General features: G+C 37.6%; 1 protein-coding gene across 11 annotated transcripts in view; it reads left to right on the top strand.

The window, feature by feature from the left end:
* The window catches only part of SPAG9 (sperm associated antigen 9), a 153,725-nt gene that overhangs the window by 72,702 nt on the left and 55,183 nt on the right, over positions 1–25,840 (top strand). For 5 of the 11 annotated variants that reach the window (XM_024234703.3, XM_009251604.4, XM_024234706.3 and 2 more), the window contains 3 exons: positions 5,534–5,684; positions 15,459–15,500; positions 25,493–25,700. In XM_024234703.3, coding sequence (XP_024090471.2) covers positions 5,534–5,684; positions 15,459–15,500; positions 25,493–25,700 — 401 coding nt within the window. Of the gene's footprint in view, positions 1–89; positions 619–5,533; positions 5,685–15,458; positions 15,501–25,492; positions 25,701–25,840 lie in introns of those variants that run through there. The other 6 variants (XM_024234705.3, XM_063718135.1, XM_024234707.3 and 3 more) reach the window with 4 other exon arrangements.

Below are 25,840 nucleotides of genomic sequence, written 5' to 3' on the forward strand. Positions count from 1 at the left end.
TACTAGGTTTAAAATTTTGTAATTTGTGGGAATGCTGAAATATTTTATTTCTCCCATGTAATTGGTTTGAAGTCCTTTTTGTTACAGAGAGGCATGTTTGAAAGGGTTAGCTAGCCATCTGTTTGATGTAGGAGTGTGAATAAATTATGTAGATCTTCAGGCATTGTAGCCAATGAGCTAAGCCAGGACTCTTAGTGGAGGGGAAAATAGTTAATAGGCTGGCTGTCGCTTGGGGTTGCTGCATAAATGCTAGGAGCAGCAGCTCTATGGTTATGAGGTGGGGAGAACGGAATGACGTCATCGCTTGGGAGCTGCTGCAGGATGGAGTGGAAAGCTGCTGCTGATGGCATTGTTTTTGTGGCAGCAAGCTGAATGACAGATCCTCACTACAAAGATACCCCTTTGGCCCCCGTGTAGGCCTCCTGGTTCGGGTGTTTCACCATGCCAGCACAGCGCCATGAGTCCTGGATGCATGCTGCTGTTTGTGTTTGGCTTTGTTGGCGGGGCGGTGGTCATTAATTCTGCTATCTTAGTATCTCTCTCTGTTTTGCTGCTTGTGCACTTTTCTATTTCTACCGGTGTGCCAGCTCTGACGCAGAACCTACCAAGGATACTCAGGTACTCCCATCTCTCTTAGAAGCCCCTGCTTAGCTGGTTTTTCTTAAATTTTTAGCTCCACGGGTCTGCTTTGTAACCATTTCTGTTGCAGATTGAAACAATGGAAAATGGCCTGAAGCTAGGATTTTTGATTCTAATTTATAGTAATTTATAGACCATCAGTTAGGATTATAGCTTTATGTTTGGAAACCACTAACTAAAGAAAAGGATTTTCATAGTGTACTTACATACAAGTACAAGGTCAATGTGGTCTTGTTTTAAGCAGAATGTTCAAAGTAAAAGGAGAGCAAGAGTAGAGCACCACCTCCAAGTTTATACAACCTCTGCATTTAGCTTCTGAGCATTTAGGGACAAATATCTTTTATGCTTGGACTTGCAGTCAGTTAGATACAGGCCGTAAGTTTATTTTGTTTTAATTATCCTTTGAATGATAGAGGTTCAGGTATCATTTTTGTAATTTTTGATAATAGCTCATGGGAACTGACAATTTAAATATTTTCCTCCTAAAACAAAATATGTTTTAAAGTGAAAAAATTTAAGACTTTTAGGTTAAGGAATGCCTTTCTTCCCCATTATTTACACATCAAAGCTGTGAAAGCTTTACAAAGCCTATTCACTATTGTTTTGTCAGATGTTGCCCTTTCTTTTCTTTGTAGTCTTGGGTGACAAATATCCATGCCTGCTTGTGGGGGTAGTCATTAATCTCTGTAGCTTTACTGTTGCTCACTCTACTTACACCCTGTAAGAGCCATCTTCTGTATTTCAGAGGCTTAAGGTTGTGGTTTCTTTTGTTTTCTAAACCATCAGACTAGCACTCTCTGATTTGTTTAGATTTCTGCTTTGTGCATGGTTTTAAATGAAAGTTCATAGTATATAGTTTTTATTTATTATTTAAATGTTTATAAAATATTTAAACCCTAATTGTAGATTTAGATAAATTAAGAAGAATTAAAGTAGTAACTTCCTTCAATGTGTTTCTTTTTATTCATAGGTCAGTTCAAGTTTAATATTAGTTGAAAGCCCAGAAATTAAATTTCATCGATGATTTAAAACTAGATACTTGGTCTTTTATTTTCTTTCCTGATTTATAAAAATTGGGAATAATCTTACTACTTGTATATATATTAGTACATAAAATATTTGTGTACATGTATCTGTATATTTAGGCTTTGAAGAAATTAAAAGCAACTGAACTTAAGAATATGTAGAATATTAATATAAGACTAATGTTAAGGGGAGGTCTTGGGTTTAGGCTTCATTTGAGAGGGCAGTGCCGTGAGCTGCTGTGCGGCACCTGCAAGTGGGTACAACAAGGCTTTGGAGTTGAACTGCCTGGGTGCAAATGCTCTATTGCACGTGGCCGTAGGAGCTTTGGCAAGTTGCTTAATCTCTCTGCCTAAGTTTTCTCTCCTGATGGGACTTACCCCATTGGGTGGTTTTAAAAATCAAGTGATTTTGTTATTTTGTATTTAATTATAGTTGTAAGATATATGGTAAATTACTCGAGTAAATAATTTTCATAGTTACTTATATGTGTCCATTTTTAGCAGAAATTGTTTTAGTTACAGCTAAAATACCTTATAATTAAAATTTTAAAGTTCTTTACCACAAAAATGGCTACTGATCTGATTAAATAAACATATAAAAGTCTTCGATATTAAGATTAAATTGTCAAAAAGTTGGTAGTTCCAAGTAGGAAGTTCCAAGGAAAGCAAAGGGCTTGGAATTGAACAGTACTGGCTTTGAATCAAAACTCTGCCAATTACTAGTGCCTAAAATCTCTGAGCATCACTTTTTCTACTCTGAAAATTGGAAAAATAATCCCCGTTTCTTGATAAGGATTAAATGAGATAATGTAAATAAGTCATCTAGCTCAGTACCCACCACGTGGTGAGTGTTCAACAAATGTACTTTTTCTTTTATCTGCCTTTATATATAAAGTAGATTTTACTAATTAGTTGTATCAAACGTGAATATAGCCAAAAAGCTGTTCCAGAAATGTAGTTGTAAAATTATTTATATACATAAGCTAACATTTAATAACCAACTCAAAAATGGATATATGGAAGTAGGGCAATTAAGAAAAAAGAATTCTGATAGTTGGTGATAGCTTTGTTCTCTAGACAAGTAATAGCAGATGTTTCGGTCTGCGGGTGTAAATCTGCCACTTGATAGTTTTCCACGTGTATCTCATTTTTTTCCTTCTTCTGTGAGTTTGAAGCATTTAATGCATGCCAACATAGTACCGGACTAATGTTTACCTTTCAGGGTTTCTTTTCAAAAGTAGGATTCTCATGAACTTGCCTAATTATGCGTCCTTCTCTCCCTTACCCCAACTATATGTAATTTGTAAGTAAAGTAAGGGGAGGAGTACGTAGTGATTATTTTTTCAGAGTTAGAACATTGTAACCTAGAGCATCATTGACCCACTTGACAGATAGCTGTCAGTCTCTGAAGAGATGTCCCCTCCCTGTAGAGTAGTTTCTGAATGATTGATAAAAGCAAATTAAAAAGGTGGGAATTCTACTTGCAATTTGGTTGTAGATTTTGTTGACTGTTGATTGTAGATTTTGTCAACTGATTTTGTTTACTTTTTGGAAAGTAAAATTTGGATTCATAGAAGACTCCTTCCCCCAATAGTTTTAAACTTTTTCAATATTTGATATGTGTGAAAATGAATGTGTTGTCATTCATATAGGATAATAATTCTAATGACTGGCTTATATTTTGATTTCTATTAGTGTGAGGGAGTCTTATGAAGTCTGTATATCATCTTCCTGGTTGTCTTTGCATTTTGAGTTAGAGAGCTTTCCATTATATTCAGTCATTAAATTCCTAGTCACCTTTTGCTTAACTCATTAAGGTATGTTAGAAAATAAATAAAAGTCAGCTAGTAGCTCTTAGTCCTCTTGGATTTTCAGTTCACAAAAAAGGGGGGGAAAACATCAGATTGACAACTTTTTATTTTGTCCAGAATGAATATGAAAAGGAAATCTAGCTACTTATCACTGTCACCATCATTTAATGAAAGAAAGGGCATTTTAAAATCAAAGAAGAAAAGATGTAATTTAAAATAAGGGTCAGTCATTTTCAAAAAAGAACAGGGTTCTTTTAGAACAGGGTTCTTTTAGTATATGGGAATGTGTATGTGTACAATATGTACTATATTATCTATGCACTAAGGAAATAATAAATAATGCCTCTTTTTTCATGGACTTATTATAAAAACTTTGTTGCTGAACAGCATTTGGGAATAACTGGTGTAAACATGATAGCTGACTAGTCACTTTAATTTTTGTCATTTGTTTGTCCCGGCAGCTCATAGTCACAAACTTAGATTTGGTATTAAAATTTACCCTCTTGGCCAGGTGCGGTGGCTCACACCTGTAATCCCAGGACTTTGGGAGGCCGAAGCAGGCAGATCACATGAGGTCAGGAGTTCAAGACCAGCCTGGCCAACATGGTGAAACCTCGTCTCTACTAAAAATACAAAAATTAGGCAGACGTGGTGGTACATGCCTGTAATCCTAGCTACTTGGGAGGCTGAGGCAGGAGAATTGCTTGAACCTGGGAGGCAGAGCTTGCAGTGAGCCGATATCGTCCCACTGTACTTCAGTCTGGGCAACACAGCAAGACTCAAACAAACAAACAAACAAAGAAAAACTACCCTCTTATTATACTGCCTTCCTGCTTTTGAATTTTCTCCCTAAATCAAAGTTCTGTTTTTAAATTTTATTTCCTTGTGCATACAACTTTGTCTAAATGTAGTCTCTCAACCCCTTTGCTTCACCTCATTTTTAAGAAGGCATTGGGACAGTTTTACTAGTCCTTTTAGATTGTTAGGAATGGAAGAACACACCCTTTGTATTAAGTGAAGACACACTTCAAAAGTGGCTGAAGTTTCTTGGAATAAAAATGAACTACAGAATTAAAGACTTACTTAGCAAAACTGAAATTTTCCCACTTTTATTAATAACCTCATTGTTTCTATTCTAACTTACATTCTTACCGGTAGAGGTATGAATTCCAGGAGGCACCAAACCTTTAGTGTCTCATTTCTTTCAAGTTTCTACACTTTTGAGTTAATGACCCAGGATGACCGGTTAGTAGGCTTGTTTCCACCCTCTAAAAGCTCTTCGATTTGGAATCTTCTGTGCATCAACAAAGGATGTGTTTCTTGTTGAAATTCTGTTAGTATTAAAATTGTAACTCTTGTTCATTGAAACTTCTCACAGAGCATTGGAAATTCAGTAATCTTTTATAGAATTATTTGGCCTTATTTGGAAAAAACTGACAATGGTTTTCTCATATGTACTGTGCTTGAAAGGAACTCATATAGTGGTTCTGTAGAAAAACAGAGCTTTCGTACTTGGGTGGTGGGGAGAAAGATACTTTGAGTTCTTTTCATCATTTAATAGGTAGCCCTGATTTAGATAATATATTGATTTTCCTCTAGGCAGGAAAGGCATACCCTGAAGAAGCTTCAGTAAACATCCAGGGATTAGCGAGAGGATGTGGGAAGTCTAGAAATGGGTTGGACTCACTTCCAAAGAAGGAGGTTGCAAGTTCCCTAGGGCTAAGCTATGTATGGTTAAAAACTCAGCAGCAGCTCTTCTCCAGACCACACTAGACCACTGACTGCTTCTTGGGCAAGGAACTCATCAGTAACTTTTAAGATTTCCTTAACCTTTCTTACCACTTTTCTTAGTTGATTTCTTGAGGCTAATTTCCTGAAGCTAACTAAACTGAGACTGTCCTTCCTCTTTGGTAAGTCTGTTTTATTCAGATGGGCAGACAGTGTCATTTTTGAGTGATGGTTGTAAAACAGTGGCAGTCCAGGCTTATTACTTATAGTCATGGCAAATAAAAAGTCAAAATAAGTGAATGTCAAATTTTTTCTCCCCTCTTCAAATAGAAAAGAACGTCCTATATCATTAGGAATTTTCCCATTACCTGCTGGAGATGGATTGCTTACACCTGATGCTCAGAAAGGAGGAGAGACCCCTGGATCTGAGCAATGGAAATTTCAGGAATTAAGTCAACCACGTTCTCATACCAGCCTGAAGGTAAGCTTTATGCTGCTGAAATTGTGTCAGTTTATATTTCATAAACTTTCTTATCCTAATTGAAGTGCTAGGCGACCACAGTATAGTAAAATGTAATTGTTTGTATACATTTAGTTTGTAAAATTGGTTTTTTAAATTGGAAATGAGCTCTTCCCAAAGAGTGTGTTTTTTACTATTTTATTTCAAATTATATAGGAAAAAAAGTGAAGCATTATATCATCTTGATTAGTATACTAATGACAAACATTAATTTCTATTTGATTTAGGCTATATGAGTTTAGAAGTAGGGTGACTAGTGAACCTAATTATATTAGAATTGAAAATCGCTATTACCAGAATGTCTTGGTTCATGTTAGAGGCTTTCCAATTTAGTAGGGTTTCACTTACAGAAAAACAAAACAAAACAAACACACTGTTCCTTCTTTAAAACCACTTCATAGAGCAGTCTACAAAAATGCATTATGTTTAGCTAAAAAGACGTGGTGTAAATTAATTATAGATATGTTCTTGACCAAGAACTTGTCATCGAATAAGTGATAAGTATAAACAATAATATATGCTAAGAGTGGATATAAGCTAATAATTAACTTTTAAGAATATTTGAAGTTCTATATCTTTTAAAATGAAATATTCATAATATTGATTATAAAAGATCTTTTGTTACCTTATAAAATCTACTCATCATGAAACAGGCCACCTGCAATGAATAGAAATGAGTTACATGTATCTTATTTCCTTTTCCTGCTTTATTTTTCTCCATAATACTTATCATAGTCTAAGCATGTAAAGATAGCTCTTAACAATGCTTCTAAAATACTGTCATTTACTGTATTTAGTTGCCTCTAGACTCTTCCCTAAGAACATAAATTCTATGAGGTTTATTTACTGCTGTATCCCCCTAGCACTTGGAAAAGTGCCTAGCACATTATAGGTACTCAGAACATGTTTGTTGAGTGAATGATTTGTTTTAGATGTTAGAAAGAATCTTTGGGGACAATATAAGTGGTCTTTCTCTCAACTCTAGAATGTAGAGGCATTCAGAATCATTCTATTGACCTTTGAAATGTGCTCAAAACAGTAAGCAGTTGATAAATATTTGATAGCTTTTCTCCCACTGAAAAGCATTTTTAACAATAGGGGTTACCTTACCTTTTCTCCCTTCTTGCCCCAATTTGTTAGAAGCTAATAGTGCTCAGTATTAGCCCACAGTGATGTTACTGGGCAACTCTCTCTCTCTCTCTTTTTTTTTTTTTTTGGAGACAGAGTCTTGCTGTGTCGCTCAGGCTGGAGTGCAGTGGTGAGATCTCGGCTCACTGCAACCTCCTCCTGGGTTCAAGCATTCTCCTTTCTCAGCCTCCCAGGTAGCTGGGATTACAGCACCCACCACCACACCTGGCTAATTTTTGTATTTTTAATAGAGACGGAGTTTCACCATGTTGATTAGGCTGACCTCGAACTCCTGACCTTAGGCGATCCACCCGCCTCAGCCTCCCAAAGTGCTGGAATTACAGGCGTGAGCCACTGCGCCTGGCTGCAACTCTCTCTCTCTTTACTCCTGTACCACAGTGGGTCTTTTAGCCTTCCTGTAGGTTTAATAGATTTTCCAAAACACTCATCTCTCAATTGCCTACTTGCTATGTGTGCTTTCCCAAAACAAAATTAAGTAGGAGGGATACTTTTAGTACAAAAAAAAGTATCCCATATGGTAACTATATTTTAATACTACCCAAAAGTGCGCCTTAAGAGATTATTATAATTCTCTTTATTTTTTAATCCACTGATAGGCTATGCCAGAACTTTACTGACAAGTGATAAACCGATTAACAAATTATTTGTAGAGACTTAAGCAGAGGAGTTTCTCGTGTCCTCCCTAGAGGAGGACTTGCCTTAGTATAAGGCAAGTACTCGCCAGAGAGTTTCTAAAACAAAACCCTGTCTCTCTCTACTTGGTCTGGAACTGGAGCCACTGAATGAGATAAAGACTCAATGGATAAGGATTTCCAGGAATGGGGTGGTGCTTACAAAATGGCAAAAGTCTAGTTTGTAAATCATGTTACTAGTTGGGATGTACAGTATTTTATTTTTCACCTAAGCCCTTGTCGTTCACTAGATAACTTTCTACTTTACCAGGGCTAGAAGTCAGGGGTTTAGGATTCACTTGTGGGCTATGCCACAGGTATGTCACATGCCCTGTCATTTTGGTTTCTGTGTATAACAGGAATTGGACTAGACTCTAATTTAAAATATCATTTCCCCTGAGATTGAGGATGACCTAGCCATCTTAGGGCATGTTTTGACTTCATTATGAAAAAATGGAAGGTGTAAATTTATAATTAACATTAGTTTTACTACCACAATTTTTCTGTGAAGTAAGGTTAAGGTGAAAATGTCCTATGAGAGAATGACAGAAAACTTTGTGGCAGAAGAGCAGCAGATAAGGGGATTTGCCAGTGATTGTAAAGTTATGGCCCTTCTTTGTTGGTGTATTACAAATTTCTCACTGTGAGAGACCTGTGGTGAGTGAGGTTGTAAATAATCTAATAGATTTTCTAGGAATGATGCACCTAGAAAAATGTACAAGTTCTTAAAAAGAAATATTTGTACATATTCTTGATTTATCCCAATCTCACGGAGATCGACAAACAAGTAAACAAATAAATGAAATAATAGAACTTCAAGTATTGTTAAAGCAAGGTAAGCTAAAGAGTAATTAGTAAGGATGGGTACTCATTTTAGGGTGTGAGAGAAAGCCTCTGGAAAATGACTTGCATCCTGATATGAGGATGTGCAGGTGCATGGAAAGGTCTGGAGCAGTACGTGTTGAGAAAGATGAGATGGCAATTGTGAAGGCCCTGACGTGGGGAAGCACTTCAGCATGTTTAAGTGGTGGTTTTCTCTTCATCACACTCAGACTTTCAGTCCTACCTACTGCACCAACATGCCTTCTGTCAAGGATGCCAAAAGAATCCATCGTTCCAAATACAATGGAAAATTCTCAGTCCTCATCTTACCTTTTAGTAGCATTTATATATTTGAATATATTCAGCTTCTTGAAATACTTCCTTCCGTTTTCTTCCAGGATTCCCCATGGCAAACACACACTGATTTTCTTCACCATTCTTTCTCCATTGCTGGTTTCTCTTCTGCTTTTGGACCTCTAAATGTTGGGGTACTCGTCAGCCCTTCTTTTTACTTAATCTGGGTAGATCAAATTCCATGTCTGTAAATGCCATCTATGCATCAGTGCTCACAAATTTGAATCTACAACTCATATCCCTTCCCTGGACTCTAGACCTCTGCATCTATTGCTTTTCTTTATAGTTTTCCTCACATATATATGCTTTACCTTGCCTAGATTACCACTAGTAAAAATACCCTAATTCAAGGCCAGTCCAAATACCACAGTTTACATGTAGTCTCACTAACACCCTAGAGACTAACACCCTGTTGATTGTCCTCAAATCGAGTTTAGAGATCAGTTCAAGAAGAAAGCAGAGGAGTTTTGTATTGCTTCATTAACAGAAATTTCGTACTGGGGAACTTCTAGTGAAATTGATAAAAAGAAACTCCTTATATTAAATTATCAAAGCTGTTGTGTTAAAGAGCATATTATAAAAGTGCTATAGGCTGGACAGGTGGCTCGTGCCTGTAGTCTGAGTACTTTGGGAGGCCAAGGCAGGAGGATCACTTGAGTCCAGGAGTTCAAAACCAGCCTGGGCAACGTAGTGGGACTCCGTCTCTTTTTCCTTTTTTTAAAAAAATGTTTATACACACACACACACACACACACACACTATATATATATATATATAAACACATATACTATATTTATTTTATTTATATATATATTTTTATATATATATAATTTTTTTTTTTTTTGAGATGGAGTCTAGCTTCGTCCCCCAGGCTGGAGTGCAATGATGCAATCTCAGCTCACTGCAACCTCCACCTTCTGGGTTCAAGTGATTCTCCTGCCTCAGCCTTCCAAGTAGCTGGGATTATAGACGTCCACCACCGTGCCTGGCTAATTTTTGTATTTTTAGTAGAGATGAGGTTTTGCCATGTTGGCCAGGCTCTTGACCTCAAGTGATCCGTCTGCCTCAGCCTCCCAAAGTCCTGGGACTACAGGCGTGAGCCACCGCGCCTGGCCTATTTTTTATGTATTTTAAAAATTTATTCCTCCAGTGTCAAGCAACTCTGTCTCTACAAAATATTTAAAAATCAGCTGGGCATGGTGGTGTGCACCTCTAGTCGCTGCTACTCAGGAGGCACAGGCAGGAGGATCAACTTGAGCCTGGGAGGCTGAGGCTATAGTGAGCCATGATCATGCCACTGCACTCCAGCCTGGGTGACAGAGTAAGTCCTTGTCTCAAGAAAAATAATGAATAATAATAGTAATAGTCATGGGCTAAGGCTGAGAATGGACAAAATGTTAAGGTGAGACAGTTAATCTTACTGAATTATATTCACAAAGAAGCTACAAATAAAGAAGGAATTGGAAAACAAAAGGCCAGGTATAACCAAGACAGTCCTGAAGAACAGTAAGTACAAGAACTTGCCCTACCAGGTATTAAGATTTACTATAAAGCTTAATTATTAAGGCGATATAGTATTGCTTCATCTTCCGTTTCTCTTTCCTTTCTGCACAATTCAGTTCTAAAGCCACCAGGCAGGGCAGAGGAAGGTAAGGTTTTTCATGGTGCTTAGGAGCAGGGGTGGGGTTGTTATCATAACCTAAGCAAAGTTACGAGGGTAATCCATATGGGGTAGCCTGGTGTAGAGAGTCAGGGCCCCAGCAGCATTAAGGACATCCCTGCAGGATGGCAGCCAGGCTTGGGGTACAAGACCCTGAACAGGATGATGAGAGCCTCCCCAAGGAGAGGTCCCAGGTATAGAGTGTCAGAGCCTGAGCAGGTGAGGAAGGCAGCATCTGTGTGTGGTAGGGGGAAAGGGGGCTGGAGTGGAGAAGAAAGAAGATGCATGGGAAAAGAAGGGCATTAGTGGAGGGCTGTAGTGGCAGAAAAGAGAGACCGTAAGAGACTTGAGCACTGAAAGTCAAGGCACAAAGGGAGTTTTAGAATGGAAGAAGATGTCAGCAGGGTCAGCTGGTGTGAGGAAGTCAAGTAGAATGAGGACTGAATTTGTAAATTTATAGGTGTAGATTTGAGCAGTTTAAGTTGTAGGGCCAGTAACAGGAGTAACTGTAAATCATAAAAAGAGGAAATAACATGTGTAGATACTCAAAATGGTGATTGTGGTGGGAGGAGAGAAAAAGGATAACTTGAGGTGGAGATTGGCAGAGCAGAGCGAAAAGTATAGAATGAGAGAGACTGGGTTGTTGCTATGCTTACAAGAAGGGTTCAATAGAGAGAAAAATTGAAGACAAGGGAGTGAAGAAAGATAATTGATATATCAGAATCCTAGAAGAAGGGCAGAGGGGAAGGGATCACATATCCCAGCTGCAATTCAGATCTCCTTCGTTGCTGGGACAGCTTCATTTTTCCTAGTCTTTTGCTGTTACAAATAATACTGTGGTAAATAACCAACCAAGGCCTAGAAAGCAGCATGAAAATTATATGGCTGGCATAGAGCATGCATACACATGTATGCATGTGTATACATATGTACTCCAAAAAAGTATTTTTTTCTTTGAAGAGCATCCTTGGTTGTTGATTATTAGTAGAATGTGAACTTTAGATCTGAGAAAAGCAATTTTAACTAACTAAACCAATTGGATAGACACCTACTTGTGAAAATTTTAGAGAGTTCTCATAAAATCGCATGACTTGTGATACTTTAGTAAACTGCTGTGAGAAGCTCTTGTTAGCAGAGTTTGGTATGTAAAGCCAGTCAATGTGTGCTGCATTCTTCAGGGGATGTGCTTAGCATGCAGAACAGGAAATGTCTAACAGAGCCAGCATTCTTGTTGAGAGAATTTTCCATCCTCCTCCATTTGTGGTTAAGTTCTGAAATTGTTCCTATTTCTTTAGTTTCCACAAGCTTTAATCTCTATAGTAGTTGAATCATACCTATTGTTATTTACAATTCCTATTATAAAATACATATGTAATTTACAAAGTTAAAGTTTGCAGTTTTAAATAACTTTTTTGAAGTAATTTTAGACTTACAGAAAAGTTGCAAAAATAGTGCAGAGTTCCATATACCCTTCACGCAGCATCCCCTGATGTTAACTAACGATAATACAATCATCAAAGCTATGAAATTAACGTTGGTACAATACTGTTAGGTAAACCTGTATTCGAGTTTTACCAGTTTTTCCACTAATATCCTTTTTCCCTTCCAGAATCCAGCCCAGGATCTCATATTGCTTTTTTTTAAAAAAATTTTTATTACAGACAGGGCCTCACTATGTTGCCCAGGTTGGTCTCAAACTCCTGGCCTCAGGTAGTCCTCCTGTCTCAGCCTGCCAAAGTGCAGGGATTATAGGCATGAGCCAGCACACCTGGCTTCCACATTGCATTTGTACATTATGTCTTGCCAGTCTTCCCAGTGTGTAAGTTCCTCAGTCTTGTCTTTCATGACCTTGAGACTTTTGAAGAGTACTGGTTAGTTGTTTTGTAGAATGTCTCTCCCTTTGGGCTTCTCTGATTTCTCATTATTAGATTGAGGTTATGTATTTTTGGCAAGAATATAACAGAATCTAGTATCTCGGTGTGGATATACTTTGAGACTATGCAGATACCCTGTTTCTGCTCAAACTTTCATTCACTGATTTTAGCATCCACAGTGGATTTTGCCTACAACAATTATTAGTAAAATATTGCTAATAGTTATTTTCTATTTTCTTCATTCTACATTTATTAATTGGAATTCTTCTATCAGGGGGAGTTGTCTTCTTCCCTCCTTCCCTCCAGTCCAGTTTGAATTCAAGGGATATATACATATATTATTCTGTGGGCTATGCAAACCTATCATTTCTTTGGTTTCTCAAATTTTTCTAGCTTTGGACATTGAGAGCTCTTTCAGGTTGGCTCCTGTGCTCTTTTGACATACCCCATCCTTTTTTGAATGCTTTCTTCCTTATTGGCATCGTAAGATGCTCTAAGCTGTTGTATTTTTCCTGCCCCACTCTTAAAAATTGGACTACTTCTCAAAGGAGTTCTGGCACATTTTTTGGGAGAAGCATATTTAGGAACCAAGATCTAGGCATTATTCATTCATTTATTTCTGGTTTGGGTTTTTCCATTAGTTTATACCTCCTTTATAGAATTTTGTATTAGTGTGCATACTAGGGTAAAATAAAAGTAGAGTTTTAAGAAAAAATGGATTATGTGTTGTAATATTTCATATTGTTTTTGTTTATGACAGTGGATAAGGAATTTGTTCTATAAACTCAATTTTTGCTTATAAGCTTTTTTCCTCACATATATCTTCATGTGATGACTTTAGGAACCACCCATAGGTTACTGTTAGGGTTTGGAAGGAAAAAAAGGGTAAAGATTCTATTGTGTTGTATGTTGACCAAGATGCCTATTAATGTATGTTGAGAATAGAAACTGGTAAAGATGTAAATAAGCAGCGCTTTCAAAATGGCGGTGTTTAAAGCTTGTATTTTAAATGTGACTTCATCTGAGGTAATTGGCACATAGGTATTTATTAATATTTATGTTTACTGTTTAAACAGACTTTTAGAATAGGAGAAGTTGTTTAACATATTTTCTACTGAAAAAATTACCTTTTTCACTCAAAAAAATTTATTGGTGCTCACTGTGTTAGGCACAATGCCATGTACTAGAAATGTTGTTAAGGTGCTCAGAGGTCCAAATATTTTCTAAAGGAGGCCTTTATAATTTATTTTAAAAAGTTATTTTACTACTCGGGAGACTGAGGTGAGAAGACTGCTTGAAGCCAGGAATTCCAGGTTGCAGTTCACTGTAATGGTGCCTGTGAATAGCCACGGCACTTCAGCCTGGGCAATATCGCAAGATCCTGTGTCTAAAAAATTACATTAATTCAGTTTCACAATTTTTAGTAATACTGAAGAATATAGAGTAGGAATGGGAAGTTTCTTCAACCCTAAATTTCATTTTTTCCCCCAGTCATTGTAAATAGTTGATGTATCCTTGGCCTTTTTCTTTACAGGTGCACATAGATATAATGTCTTTTTAAGATAAGTGGGTTTATAAGTGTTTTCCTGCTGCTTGCTTTTTTTTTTTTTTCATTTAATGACATAGCTTGACAATCTTTCTACTTTTATATAGAGAGAGCTACCCAAGTTTTTACCTAGTTTTTGATGAAGAGAATGATTAAAGATGATGAGAATCTAGAATCAAAGATCTTATAAATAAACATTAAGTGCTCTTACCACCAAAAAAAAGTATGACGTGCTAGATATGTTTATTGGCTTGACTGTGGTGATTGTTTCACAATGTGTATTTAAAAAATCACCTCAACTGTATACTGTATTTGTCGGTTATATCTCAATAAAGCTAGGGGAAAAAAAGCCCACATCTATTAAAGAAGAGGCAGTCTGATTCCTACAAAGTGAATCATGCCTTGCTAATCTGTGTATTTTGTATTTTTTATTTTTTTTTTGAGATGGAGTTTCACTCTTGTTGCCCAGGCTGTAGCGCAATGGCGTGATCTCGGCTCACTGCAACCTCTGCCTCCTGGGTTCAAGCGATTCTCCTGCCTCAGCCTCCAGAGCAGCTGGGATTACAGGAGCCTGCCACCACCCCCGGCTAGTTTTGTATTTTTAGTAGAGACAAGGTTTCTCCATGTTGGTCAGGCTGGTCTCGGACTCCCGACCTCAGGTGATCTACCTGCCTTAGCCTCCCAAAGTGCTGGGATTACAGGTGTGTGCCACTGCGGCCGGCCTAATCTGTGTATTTTTAAGGGCATAACTGAGAGCTAGCAGCCTTTCAAAAAGACTTTGATGAATTTCCAGACTAAGAGTATTTAAAACTGTTGCTTTGTATTTAAGAGAAACACATCCGTCTCATAGAGGGAAAATGTATAGATAGAAATAAAGAATATGAATAAATTGATTTTTATGAAAAAGGATTTGGGACTGGGCACATGGCTCATGCCTGTAATCCCAGCACTTTGGGAGGCCAAGGAAGATGGATCACTTGAGCCCAGGAGTTCAGGACCAGCCTGGGCAACAAGGTGATACCAAATCTCTACTAAAAATATAAAAATTTATCCAGGCATGGTGGGGTACACCTGTAGTCCCAGCTACTTGGGAGGCTGAGGTGGGAGAATCACCTGAATCCTGCGAAGTTGAGGCTGTAACAAGCCGTGATCATGTCACTGCACTCCAGCCTGGGCGACAGGAGTGAGACCCTGTCTCAAAAAAAAAAAAAAAAAGAGAAAGGATTTGGATTTTGGTGATCCTTTGATCATTAGTGTTATCTAACTAATTCAGAAATGATAGAAGGAGGTGTGATAAACATTTCTGAGTATGCTGCACTGGATTATTAGTATGTTAAATAGTTAAAGGGACTGGAATAAGCATCAGGAAGATTTCATAAAGTGGTGTAAGTAGAAAAAAAGGTTAAATAATGAGCTGCATGTTGAAAAGTATAAGACACGGATCCAAGTGGTGGCTTCCGAACCATGATATTACTTAAACTAGAGTGTTAAGGTCAGCTTAAGTCAAAACAAAACAAAGCTTCCAGACCCTCATTTTAAACACAGTAGATAATAGATGAATCTTGTATCCTGGGAGATAGTACAAGCCAAAGTTACAGCTGTGTTAAAACCTAGTAAACACATAATTTTTTTCTCTTTTATAATCTTCTCTGTTCCTAGGTCAGCAATAGTCCCGAACCTCAGAAGGCTGTAGAACAGGAGGTGAGAATGGTGCTTCTTAACATTTTGCAAAAAGTATACTAAAATGATTAACTATTGATTACTTCCTCAACTGCTATTCTCAAGACATCAGATGCTCAGCTTGGAAGACTATTGTTGTGATTCACTGAAATATAAAAGAAAATTATTTCCACTGTAGTGGTTGTCAGGGCTTTACTGCAATCTGTAATTTATTCCTTCCCCAAAGTAAGCATTTTTAAATAAAGGAAAGAAAATATAAGTAAATTCTGTGAAATTCAGCCTGTTTGCATTTATCCAGCTCTATGCAATGGTATACTTTCCAGAAATACCTTCTTCAGGGCATAATGTATGTAACTTGTATGTGTCCTGAATGTGGCCTAGTGTGTCATCTTACAGTGGACTGCTTCCTTAGTTTAATAGAGTTCTTAATCTCCAGTCAGGGCACCATCCAGCTTTATTCATCAAACATCTGTTAAGAGCCTACTACGGGCCAGGTGCAATGGCTCATGCCTGAAATCCCAGCACTCTGCCGAGGCAGGTGGATCACTTGGTCAGGAGTAGGAGTTCAAGACCAGCATGGCCAATATGGTGAAACCTTGTCTCTACTAAAAATACAAAAATCAGCCAGGCGTGGTGGCAGACACCTGTAATCCCAGGTACTTAGGAGGCTGAGGCAGGAGAATTGCTTGAACCCGGTAGGTGGAGGTTGCAGTGAGCTAAGATGGTACCACTGCCCTCCAGCCTGGGCAACACAGTGAGACTCCATCTCAACATAAATAAATAAATAAAATAAAGCCTGCTACATGTCAGGCTTGATATGCTGGGCACTGGGGATAACAGGATATCTGTGACTTTCTCCTACGTGCTAGGTCAGGGGTTGACCTGGGTCCATGGAAGCCCTCTAGCATCAACAGTGAAACAGTATCCTCTTCCTTCGAAATATACTCAGAGTTAGGACATTCATACCTTTCCTTTAATAATTTGAATTCTCTTGAAGCTACCATTCTATTTACACTTAGATGGATTTTACCTAAATGTGAGTATCTAGAGTTAAGGTTTTTAGTATTTCCTTTGGATCACAGACTCTTAGGAGTCAAATTATTTGAAACTCTCCAGAAGAATGTATGTACACACCATTTTGTAACTCTTTTATGCCACATAGCTGTAAATCAAAAGAGTTTTAAGAACCAATGCTTTAGAGACTTACTTTTACTTGGGGAGAAAGAAATGTAGGTATAAAAGTATAATTGTGTTAATAGTGAGGGATCCTGTGTGGGGCTAGTTACTTGTTTGTAGTTTTGTCTTTATTTTCATTTGGCTTAAAACCCTCAAATCCAAGAGACAAACACGTAGCAGAGTTGCTTGCCTTTATATGGCTTATTTCAGAAGTTAGGCTACTCAGGAAAACACTACATTGGCATGTAGTGTCTGTAAGTTGAACTGAATGGAATAATTCATTTTCTCTAGTTGTAAACATAGTTTATAGTCTGTTATAAAATAGTTATGCTGCAATGCCAGATAATCCATGACATATATATTCTATATAGCACTAAGCACATGGTGCATTTGGTAAATGGAACAACCGAAAATATTTTGAAGAGCTTATAGACTTTTAGCCTGATATCTAAAACCCATAAGAGAATGGCACAAAGACCAGATTGCTTTTACTGCAGTATCTCAAGTGAAACTGAAAGTAATGACATTTATTTTGTGTGTGTGGTAAAAACACATAAAAATTACCATCTTATGACCTCTGATGTGGTCTCCACTGGGAGAAAAAAAATGACCATTTTAACCATTTTTGAGTATATAGTTCAATAGTGTAAGTATACAGTTCAATAGTGTTATGTATATTCATATTATTGTAAAACAGCACCAGAGCTTTTTCATCTTGCAAATCTAAAACTCTACACTCATTAAATAATAACTTCCTTTCCAACTACTCTAGCCCCCGGAAACTACCATTTTACTTTATGTTTCTATGAATTCGATGTCACATATTAAATACCGCACATAAATAGAATTATGTAGTGTTTGTCTTTTTGAGACTGGCTTATTTCATTTAGCATAATGTCCTCAAGGTTCATTCATGTTATAGCATGTGACAGAATTCCCTTCCTTTTTAAGGCTAACATTTATTTGATTGTATGTGTACACCATATTTTGTTTATTTATTTGTTAATGGACATTTGGGTTGGTTTCACCTTATGGCTGTTATGAATAATGCTTTTATGAATACATACCCAGAAGTGAGATTGCTGGATGATATGGTAGTTCTATTTTTAATGTTTTTAGGAACTTTCATACTGTTTTCCAGAGTGGTTGCATCATTTTACAATCCCACTAGCAATGCACAAGTGTCTAATGTATTGACATCCTCTTTTTCTGATAGTGGTCATCCTGATGGGGGCCAAGTGATGATATCTCATTGTGGTTTTGATTTGCATTTCTCCAATGATTAGTGGTGTTGATCATCATTTTATATGCTTCTTGGCCATTTGTGTTACATCTATTTTTTTTCAAAGCACAATTTAAATATGCACAGACATGCCATTCTTTTATATGCATTTCCAAATCTTGTACTAGCTTTTTGTGAACATTCTCTAGTGACATGTACACCTATGATGTGGCAGTTCCCTAAAGGCTCTAAAGGGGAAAATGGGGCTATAAAATAAATATGTTAGAAAGAGACTTGATGACTGTGTAAGTCTCCATGTTTGACACCACTCATGCCATTGAAAAAGATATCTTAATGATGTCAGACAATAGGATTTGATAGGCTAGTGGTCATTTGCAGTCAAGAGTATTAGTCAAAACAGCACAACCTGGCAAGTGACCTGGAAAGTCTAATATAAAATAGGAATTTGCAGTCTCAAGAAGCCACAGATTGAATGTGAAATAACAGCATGCAACTCCCCTGGAACTTTATGTTGAATGATTCATAATAAATGCTTTTCAATTAGGACCTCGTAAGAATTTTCCCTTGTTTGCATACATAGTCATGTGTCGCTTAACAACAGAGATACATTCTGAGAAATGTGTACTTAGGTGATTTTGTTGTAGGAACATCATAGAGTGAATTTACACAAACCTAGACGGTATAGCTTACTACACACCTAAACTATATGGTATGGCCTGTTGCTCTCAGGCTGCAACCTGTGCGGCATGTACTGAATACTGTAAGCAGTTGTAACACAGTGGTAACTATTTTGTGTACCTAAACATAGAAAAGATACAGTAAAAATACAATATGAAATATTTAAAATGGTTTACCTCTATAGGGCACTTACCATGGATGGAGTTTGCAGGACTGCAAATGCTCTTGGTGAGTCAGTGAGTAAGCAGTGAGTGAATATGAAGGCCTAGAGTATTACTGGACGTTATTGTAGACTTTATAAAATGCTGTCCACTTAAACTATACTACATTTATTTAATTTTTTTCTTCAATAATAAATTAACCTTAGCTTACTATAACTTATTTACTTTATAAACTTTAAATTTTTTTACCTTTTTGACTTTTTTGTAATAATGTTTAGCTTAAAACACAAACACATTGTATAGCTCTATGAAAATATTTTCTTTATATCCTTATTCTATAAGCTTTTATCTATTTAAAAACAATTTTTTTTTTTTTTTGCTTTTTAAACTTTTTTGTTAAAAACCAAGACACACACATATTATTAGCCTTGGCCTACACAGGGTCAGGATCATCAATGTCAGTATCTTCCACCTCCACATCTTGTCCCACTGGAAAGTTTTCAGGAGCAATGACACACATGGAGCTATCACCTCCTATGATGACAGTGCCTTCTTCTAGAGTACTTCCTGAAGGACCTACCTGAGGCTGTTTTATAGTTAACTTTATTATTATTTTTAAGTAGAAGGAGTAGTATACTTTAAAATAACAATGAAAATTTTAGTAAATACATAAACCAGTAACATAATTGTTTATCATTATCAAGTATTATGTACTGTATAGAATTGTATGTACTATACTTTTATACACCTGGCAGTACAATAGTTTTGTTAACACACTAGTGCATTGCACTGGGATATTATGACAGTTGCAGCATCACTGGGCAACAGGAATTTTTCAGCTTCATTTTAATCTTATGGGACCACCACTATGTATGTTGTATGCTGTCTATTATTGACCAAAACGTCATTATGCAGATGTGGCACATGATCATATTATCTTATGAGTGTACTGTTGACCAAAAGTAGTATATTTTAATTTTTAACAGGTCGATGATTTTTTTTTTTTTTTTTTTTTTTTTTTGAGACAAGGTCTTGCTCTGTTGCCCAGGCTGGAGTGCAGTGGTATGATCTTGGCTCACTGCAACCTCTTCCCCCTTCTGGATTCAAGTGATTCTTGTGCCTCAGCCGCCCAGGTAACTGGGACTACAGGCATATGCCACTACACCCAGCTAATTTTTGTATTTTTAGTAGAGATGAGTTTTCACCATGTTGGCCAGAGTTCGAGACCAGCCTGACCAACAAGGAGAAACCCCGTCTCTACTAAAAATACAAAATTAGCTGGGCATGGTGGCACATGCCTGTAATCCCAGCTACTCGGGAGGCTGAGGCAGGAGAATCACTTGAACCCGGGAGGCAGAGGTTGCGGTGTGCCGAGATTGCGCCATTGCACTACAGCCTGGGCAACAAGAGCGAAACTCCGTCTCACAAAAAAAAAAAAAAAAAAAAAGAAAAGAAAAAAAAGGGCTCAACCCCTAAAATCAGAGCTTTTCCCTTCTCAGCTCTCATGCTATATCTCTGGGATCTAGTTGTCAGAAATATAGCCCACACACTGGGCTATTTTAAAGAGTGTAAAATATTTTTATGTGGTAAGTATAAAAGGGAAGTAAGTTACATATAAGCAAATCTCATGTTATTTGGATAGCCTAGGGTAAATTTAAAACATAATTTTCTTCTAAGTAGATCCTAATTAATCACTTCCTTGTAGCCTGAAACCTTGGGATTGCTGAGGTATCATGGTCCCTTTCCTGTTTTAGGTTCAGCTCTCTCCTGGTTATTTCTTTTTTTTTTTTTTTTTTCTTTTCACCCCACGATATCTAGATTGTCTCCTGGTTATTTTATTTCATGCTCCCAGATCCACAAATGAATTTGGAAAGTAGGTCTTTGCCACACTTCATATGTTGTGAACTTTTAAATTACTAAATACAATTTTTTCGAAGGTGAAAATAACCTGCCTTTTGTGGGGAGTAGGGGACTGGAATAATAAGGAGGAAGAAGAAATAATTTCTCTATAAGAGGTAAATGAGAATTCCAAGATTGACCTCAAATTATTTATTTTTGACATGTTTTCAAAGGCATATCACTTTCTCATATAGATGAACTCAATATTCTCTAGGGCTTTCTGAATCCGCCGTCTTACTGGGTTTTACGTGCTTTCATCACTGTTTATCAGAAATACAGACTGTTTATTTTATATTTTTTAATGTGTGTTACGTTTGAAACTTTTAAAGAATGAGAATTCATGTACATGATAACATGGGTGCAATCTGAGCTCACTGCAGCCTCCGCCTCCTGGGTTCAAGCGATTCTCATGCTTTAGCCTTCCTCGTAACTGGGACTACAGGCGTGCACCACCATGCTGGGCTAATTTTTGGCATTTTTAGTAGAGATAGTGTTTCACCAGGTTTCCCAGGCTGGTCTCAAACTCCTGGGCTCAAGTGATATGCCCACCTCAACCTCTCAAAGTGCTGGGATTACAGGCATGAGCCGACCATGTCCAGCCAAATACTACTTATTTTTTAATCGAGTATACATCAAAGCAAAGACAATGCAAATGGTGCTCAGAGGGACTTGTAGTTGTTTTCACTATTAACCTCTTTGGCTCCAGAGGTATTAAATACTGTCAGTTTTTTTTTTTATTATTATTAATACTGTCAATCTTTTTGACTCAACTCCAAACAAATGAATTTGCTGGAATTAGTAGGTTTCTATCAGATACTTTTATATTGGGTGCCAGTTACCAGTTCAAGAAAATAGCATTTTTTTTTTTTTTTTTGAGACGGAGTCTCACCCTGTCACCAGACTGGAGTGCGGTGGCATAATCTTGGCTCACTGCAACCTCCGTCTCCTAGGTTCAACAATTCTCCTGCCTCAGCCTCCAGAGTACCTGGGATTACAGGCATGTGCCACCATGCCTGGCTAATTTTTGTATTTTTAGTAGAGACGGGGTTTCCCCATGTTGGCCAAGCTGGTCTGGAACTCCTGACCTCAACTAGTCCACCTATCTCGGCCTCCCAAAGTGCTGGGATTACAGGTGTGAGCCACTGCACCTGGCCAATTTTTTTTTTTTTTTTTTTTTTGAGATGAAGTCTTGTTCTGTTGCCCAAGCTGGAGTGCAGTGGCGCGATCTTGCCGCACTGAAACCTCTGCCTCCTGGGTTCAAGCGATTCTCCTGCCTCAGCCTTTTTTATTTTATTGTGGTAAGAACATTTAATATGAGATCTACCCTCTAAAAATTTTAAGTGTACAATACATTATTATTGTTTTATGTGATGGGATCTTGCTGGGTTGCCCAGGCCATTCAAGCAATTCTTGTGCCTCAGCCTCCGAAGTAGCTGGGATTACAGGCATACATGGAAGTATTGTGCTCTTTTTTTTTTTTTTTTTTTTTTTTTTTTTGAGACAGAGTCTTGCTCTTGTTGCCCAGACTGGAGTGCAGTGGTGCAATCTCGGCTCACTGCAACCTTTGCCTCCTGGGTTCAAGTGATTCTCCTGCCTCAGCCTCGCTAATAGCTGGGATTACAGACGTGTGCCACCACGCCTGGCTGATTTAGAGACGGAGTTTCTCCATGTTGGCCAGGCTTGTCTCGAACTCTTGACCTCAGGTGATCTGCCTGCCTCGTCCTCCCAAAGTGCTGGGATTACAGGCATGAGCCACCACGCTTGGCCAAAGTATTGTACTCTTAACATGGATGTACTATTCTATTTTTATATGTTGTGTAAAATATATTGTACAATATATTATAATTAATATGTACAATATACTGTAATTAATAGTGATACAGTATTGCAACTGCCATTAAAATGATGTTGACATCAGTGTGTAATTTTATCACTAATGCTTTTCCTTTTTTGGAGAGAGTCTCGCTCTATCCCCCAGGCTGGAGTGCATTGGTGCGATCTCAGCTCACTGCAACCTCTGCCTCCCGGGTAGCTGGAATTACAGGCACCTGCCACCACGCCTAATTTTTGTATTTTTAGTAGATTAGGGGTTTCGCCATGTTGGCCAGGCTGGTCTCAAACTCCTGACCTCAGGTGATCCGCCTGCCTGGGCCTCCCAAAATGTTGGGATTTCAGGCGTGAGCCACCGAGCTTGGCTGCTAATGCCTTTCATATTTTATTTTCAAATTTTCCATTTAGAAAAATCGGCTGGGCGCAATGGCTCACGCCTGTAATCCCAGCACTTTGGGAGGCTGAGGCTGGCGGATCGCTTGAGGCCAGGCCTTTGAGACCAGCCTGGGCAGCATGGCAAAACCCCGTCTGTACCAAAAATACAAAAAATTAGTGGGGCATGGTGACGCACGCCTGTAATCGTAGGTGCTCAGGGGACTGAGGCACAAGAATCGCTTGAGCCTGGGAGGTGGAGGTTGCATTGAGCTGAGATTATGCCACTGCACTCCAGCTTGGGTGACAAGAATGAGACTCTGTCATAGAAAAAAAAAAGAAGAATCTCATGTACGCCTGGAAAAATACGATTTACTTAAATATTTCCCAATTATTTGCAGAGGAGCTAGAGAGATTATTTATTGATAATCAGTGACTCTTTATTGCCTTTTAAAAAAATTATAACTTTCTCTGGGCAAGTTTATTTCTTAACCAGTTTTTAAAGTACTTTAGAATAAATTACTCAATTAAAATTTCTTTTAAATTACTTTTATTTGTAGGTTGAACTTTCTGATGTTAGCCAAGGTGGATCTAAGCTACCACTTCAGCATCAATAGCTAAATCGATGTGGCAATAATTCCTGCTGATACTCCCTTAAGGGAATTATATATAGTATATATAATTTATAATTAAAATATTATAAATATAAATTATAAAAATATATAATTATGTATTTATAATTATACTAATAGTTACTATTATAATAGTTATAAATTATAAAAATATATAATTATGTATTTAGAATTATACAAATAGTTACTATTATAATAATAGTTAATATTTTAAATTCTTAGTGTGTGTGAAACACATTGCTAAGCCATAATGTAGAATAACTTAATAAGAATCTTAAGAAGTAGATACTGTTATCTATATTTTACAGATAATAAAACAAAGGTTTAGAAAGAATACATTACTTACCCAAGGTCATACATTTAGTGAATGATAAATTCACTTAATTTACCCTAACCCTGATTTATTATTATTATTATTATTATTATTATTATTATTATTATTATTATTATTATTATTTTGAGATGGAGTTTCACTCTTATTGCCCAGACTGGATGCGATCTCAGCTCACCGCAACCTCTGCCTCCCGGGTTCAAGTGTTTCTCCTGCCTCAGCCTCCTGAGTAGCTGGAATTGCAGGCATGCGCCACCATGCCCAGCTAATTTTTTGTATTTTTAGTAGAGACATGGTTTCTCCATGTTTGTCAGGCTGGTCTCGAACTCTCGACCTCAGGTGATCCGCCTGCCTTGGCCTCCCAAAGTGTTGGGATTACAGGCGTGAGCCACTGCACCCGGCCTATTGTTATTATTATTATTATTATTAGTGGTGGTGGCCGTAAACTTTCTGTCAGTTTCTCTTTTCTTAAAACCTGGGTGCTCCAAAAGAACTGCTTCATTCTTGATAGCCACTGGACAATTGTTTATAATTATTTTGGAGCTGCAAACCCCTTTGAATATCTGATAAAAGCTATAATTCTTTTCCCAGAGAAATACATTGTACACAAATTTTTGCATACAATTTCAATTTGCATATACCTCTTGAAACCTATCTGTAGATCCTATAATAGTAATCAAATTTCAATGAGTATGTAACTCACCTGGATTGCTTGTTAAAATATAGATGACCTATTCTCACTTCCCAAAGTTTGGTGCATTAAGTCTAGAGTTGGACTTAGACTGTCTACCCCTCCCTACTCCCTGCTCTTTTCTCTTTTTTCAAAGAGACAGGGTCTTGTTGGGCTCAAGGGATCCTCCCGCCTCAGCTGGAATTATAGGCATGTGCGTGGCTGGAATCTGCCCCCTCCCCCCGCTTTTTTTTTTTTTTTTTGAGATGGAGTCTAGCTCTGTTGCTGAGGTGGGAGTGCAGTGGCGTGATCTCAGCTCACTGCAACCTCCGCCTCCCAGGTTCAAGTGATTCTCCTGCCTCAGCCTCCCAAGTAGCTGGGATTATAGGCGCCTGCCCCCACGCCTAGCTACTTTTTATATTTTTAGTAGAGATGGGGTTTCACCATGTTGGCCAGGCTGATCTCGAACTCCTGACCTCGTGATCCGCCTGCCTCGGCCTCCCAAAGTGTTGGGATTACAGGTGTGAGCCATGGCGTTTTAACAAGCACTTTAAGCACTTCAAATGATTTAGATGCAGGATATTTTAATACCACACTTTACAAAGATACCCCGAGGTTAAGAGTTTGGTTATTCTACTTTTGTTTTAGAGCAGCTATTACAGAGTATGTGTTCTAAATGTTCTAAAGTAGGTCTTTATTACCAAGTGATTGTACAATATTGCAATTGCCATTAAGAATGATGTTGACATTAATGTATAGTTTTATTGCTAATAATTCTTTTATTTTCAAATTTTCTGTTTAGAAAAATCTCATCTGAAAAAATACAGTTTACTTAAATATTTCCCGATTATTTGCAGAGGGTCTAAAGAGAGTACTTACCGGTAATCAGTGGCTCTTTATTGCCTTTATTTTGAGAAAAAAAATAGAACTTTCTTTGGTAGATTGATTTCTCAACCCATTTAATGTGGTTTAGAGTAAATTCGTCATTTAAAATTTTATTTTAAATTATTTTTATTTGTAGGATGAGCTTTCTGATGTTAGCCAAGGCGGATCTAAAGCTACCACTCCAGCATCAACAGCTAATTCAGATGTGGCAACAATTCCTACTGATACTCCCTTAAAGGAAGAAAACGAAGGATTTGTGAAGGTTACAGATGCGCCAAATAAGTCAGAGATAAGCAAACACATTGAAGTACAGGTAGCCCAGGAAACTAGAAATGTATCTACTGGTGAGTGACCCTAGTTCTTTACTTACTAGGAAAGTATTCAGTAAACCTGGATAATGTGGGTATGAGAAAATATGTCTTTGTGGGTGTTGCCTGGTTTGTATTTATAAAATAGGCAGATATAGTTGGCCCTCTATATCTGT

This window comes from Pongo abelii, chromosome 19 (genome assembly GCF_028885655.2).
Source record: "Pongo abelii isolate AG06213 chromosome 19, NHGRI_mPonAbe1-v2.0_pri, whole genome shotgun sequence".
Lineage (NCBI taxonomy): Eukaryota > Metazoa > Chordata > Mammalia > Primates > Hominidae > Pongo > Pongo abelii.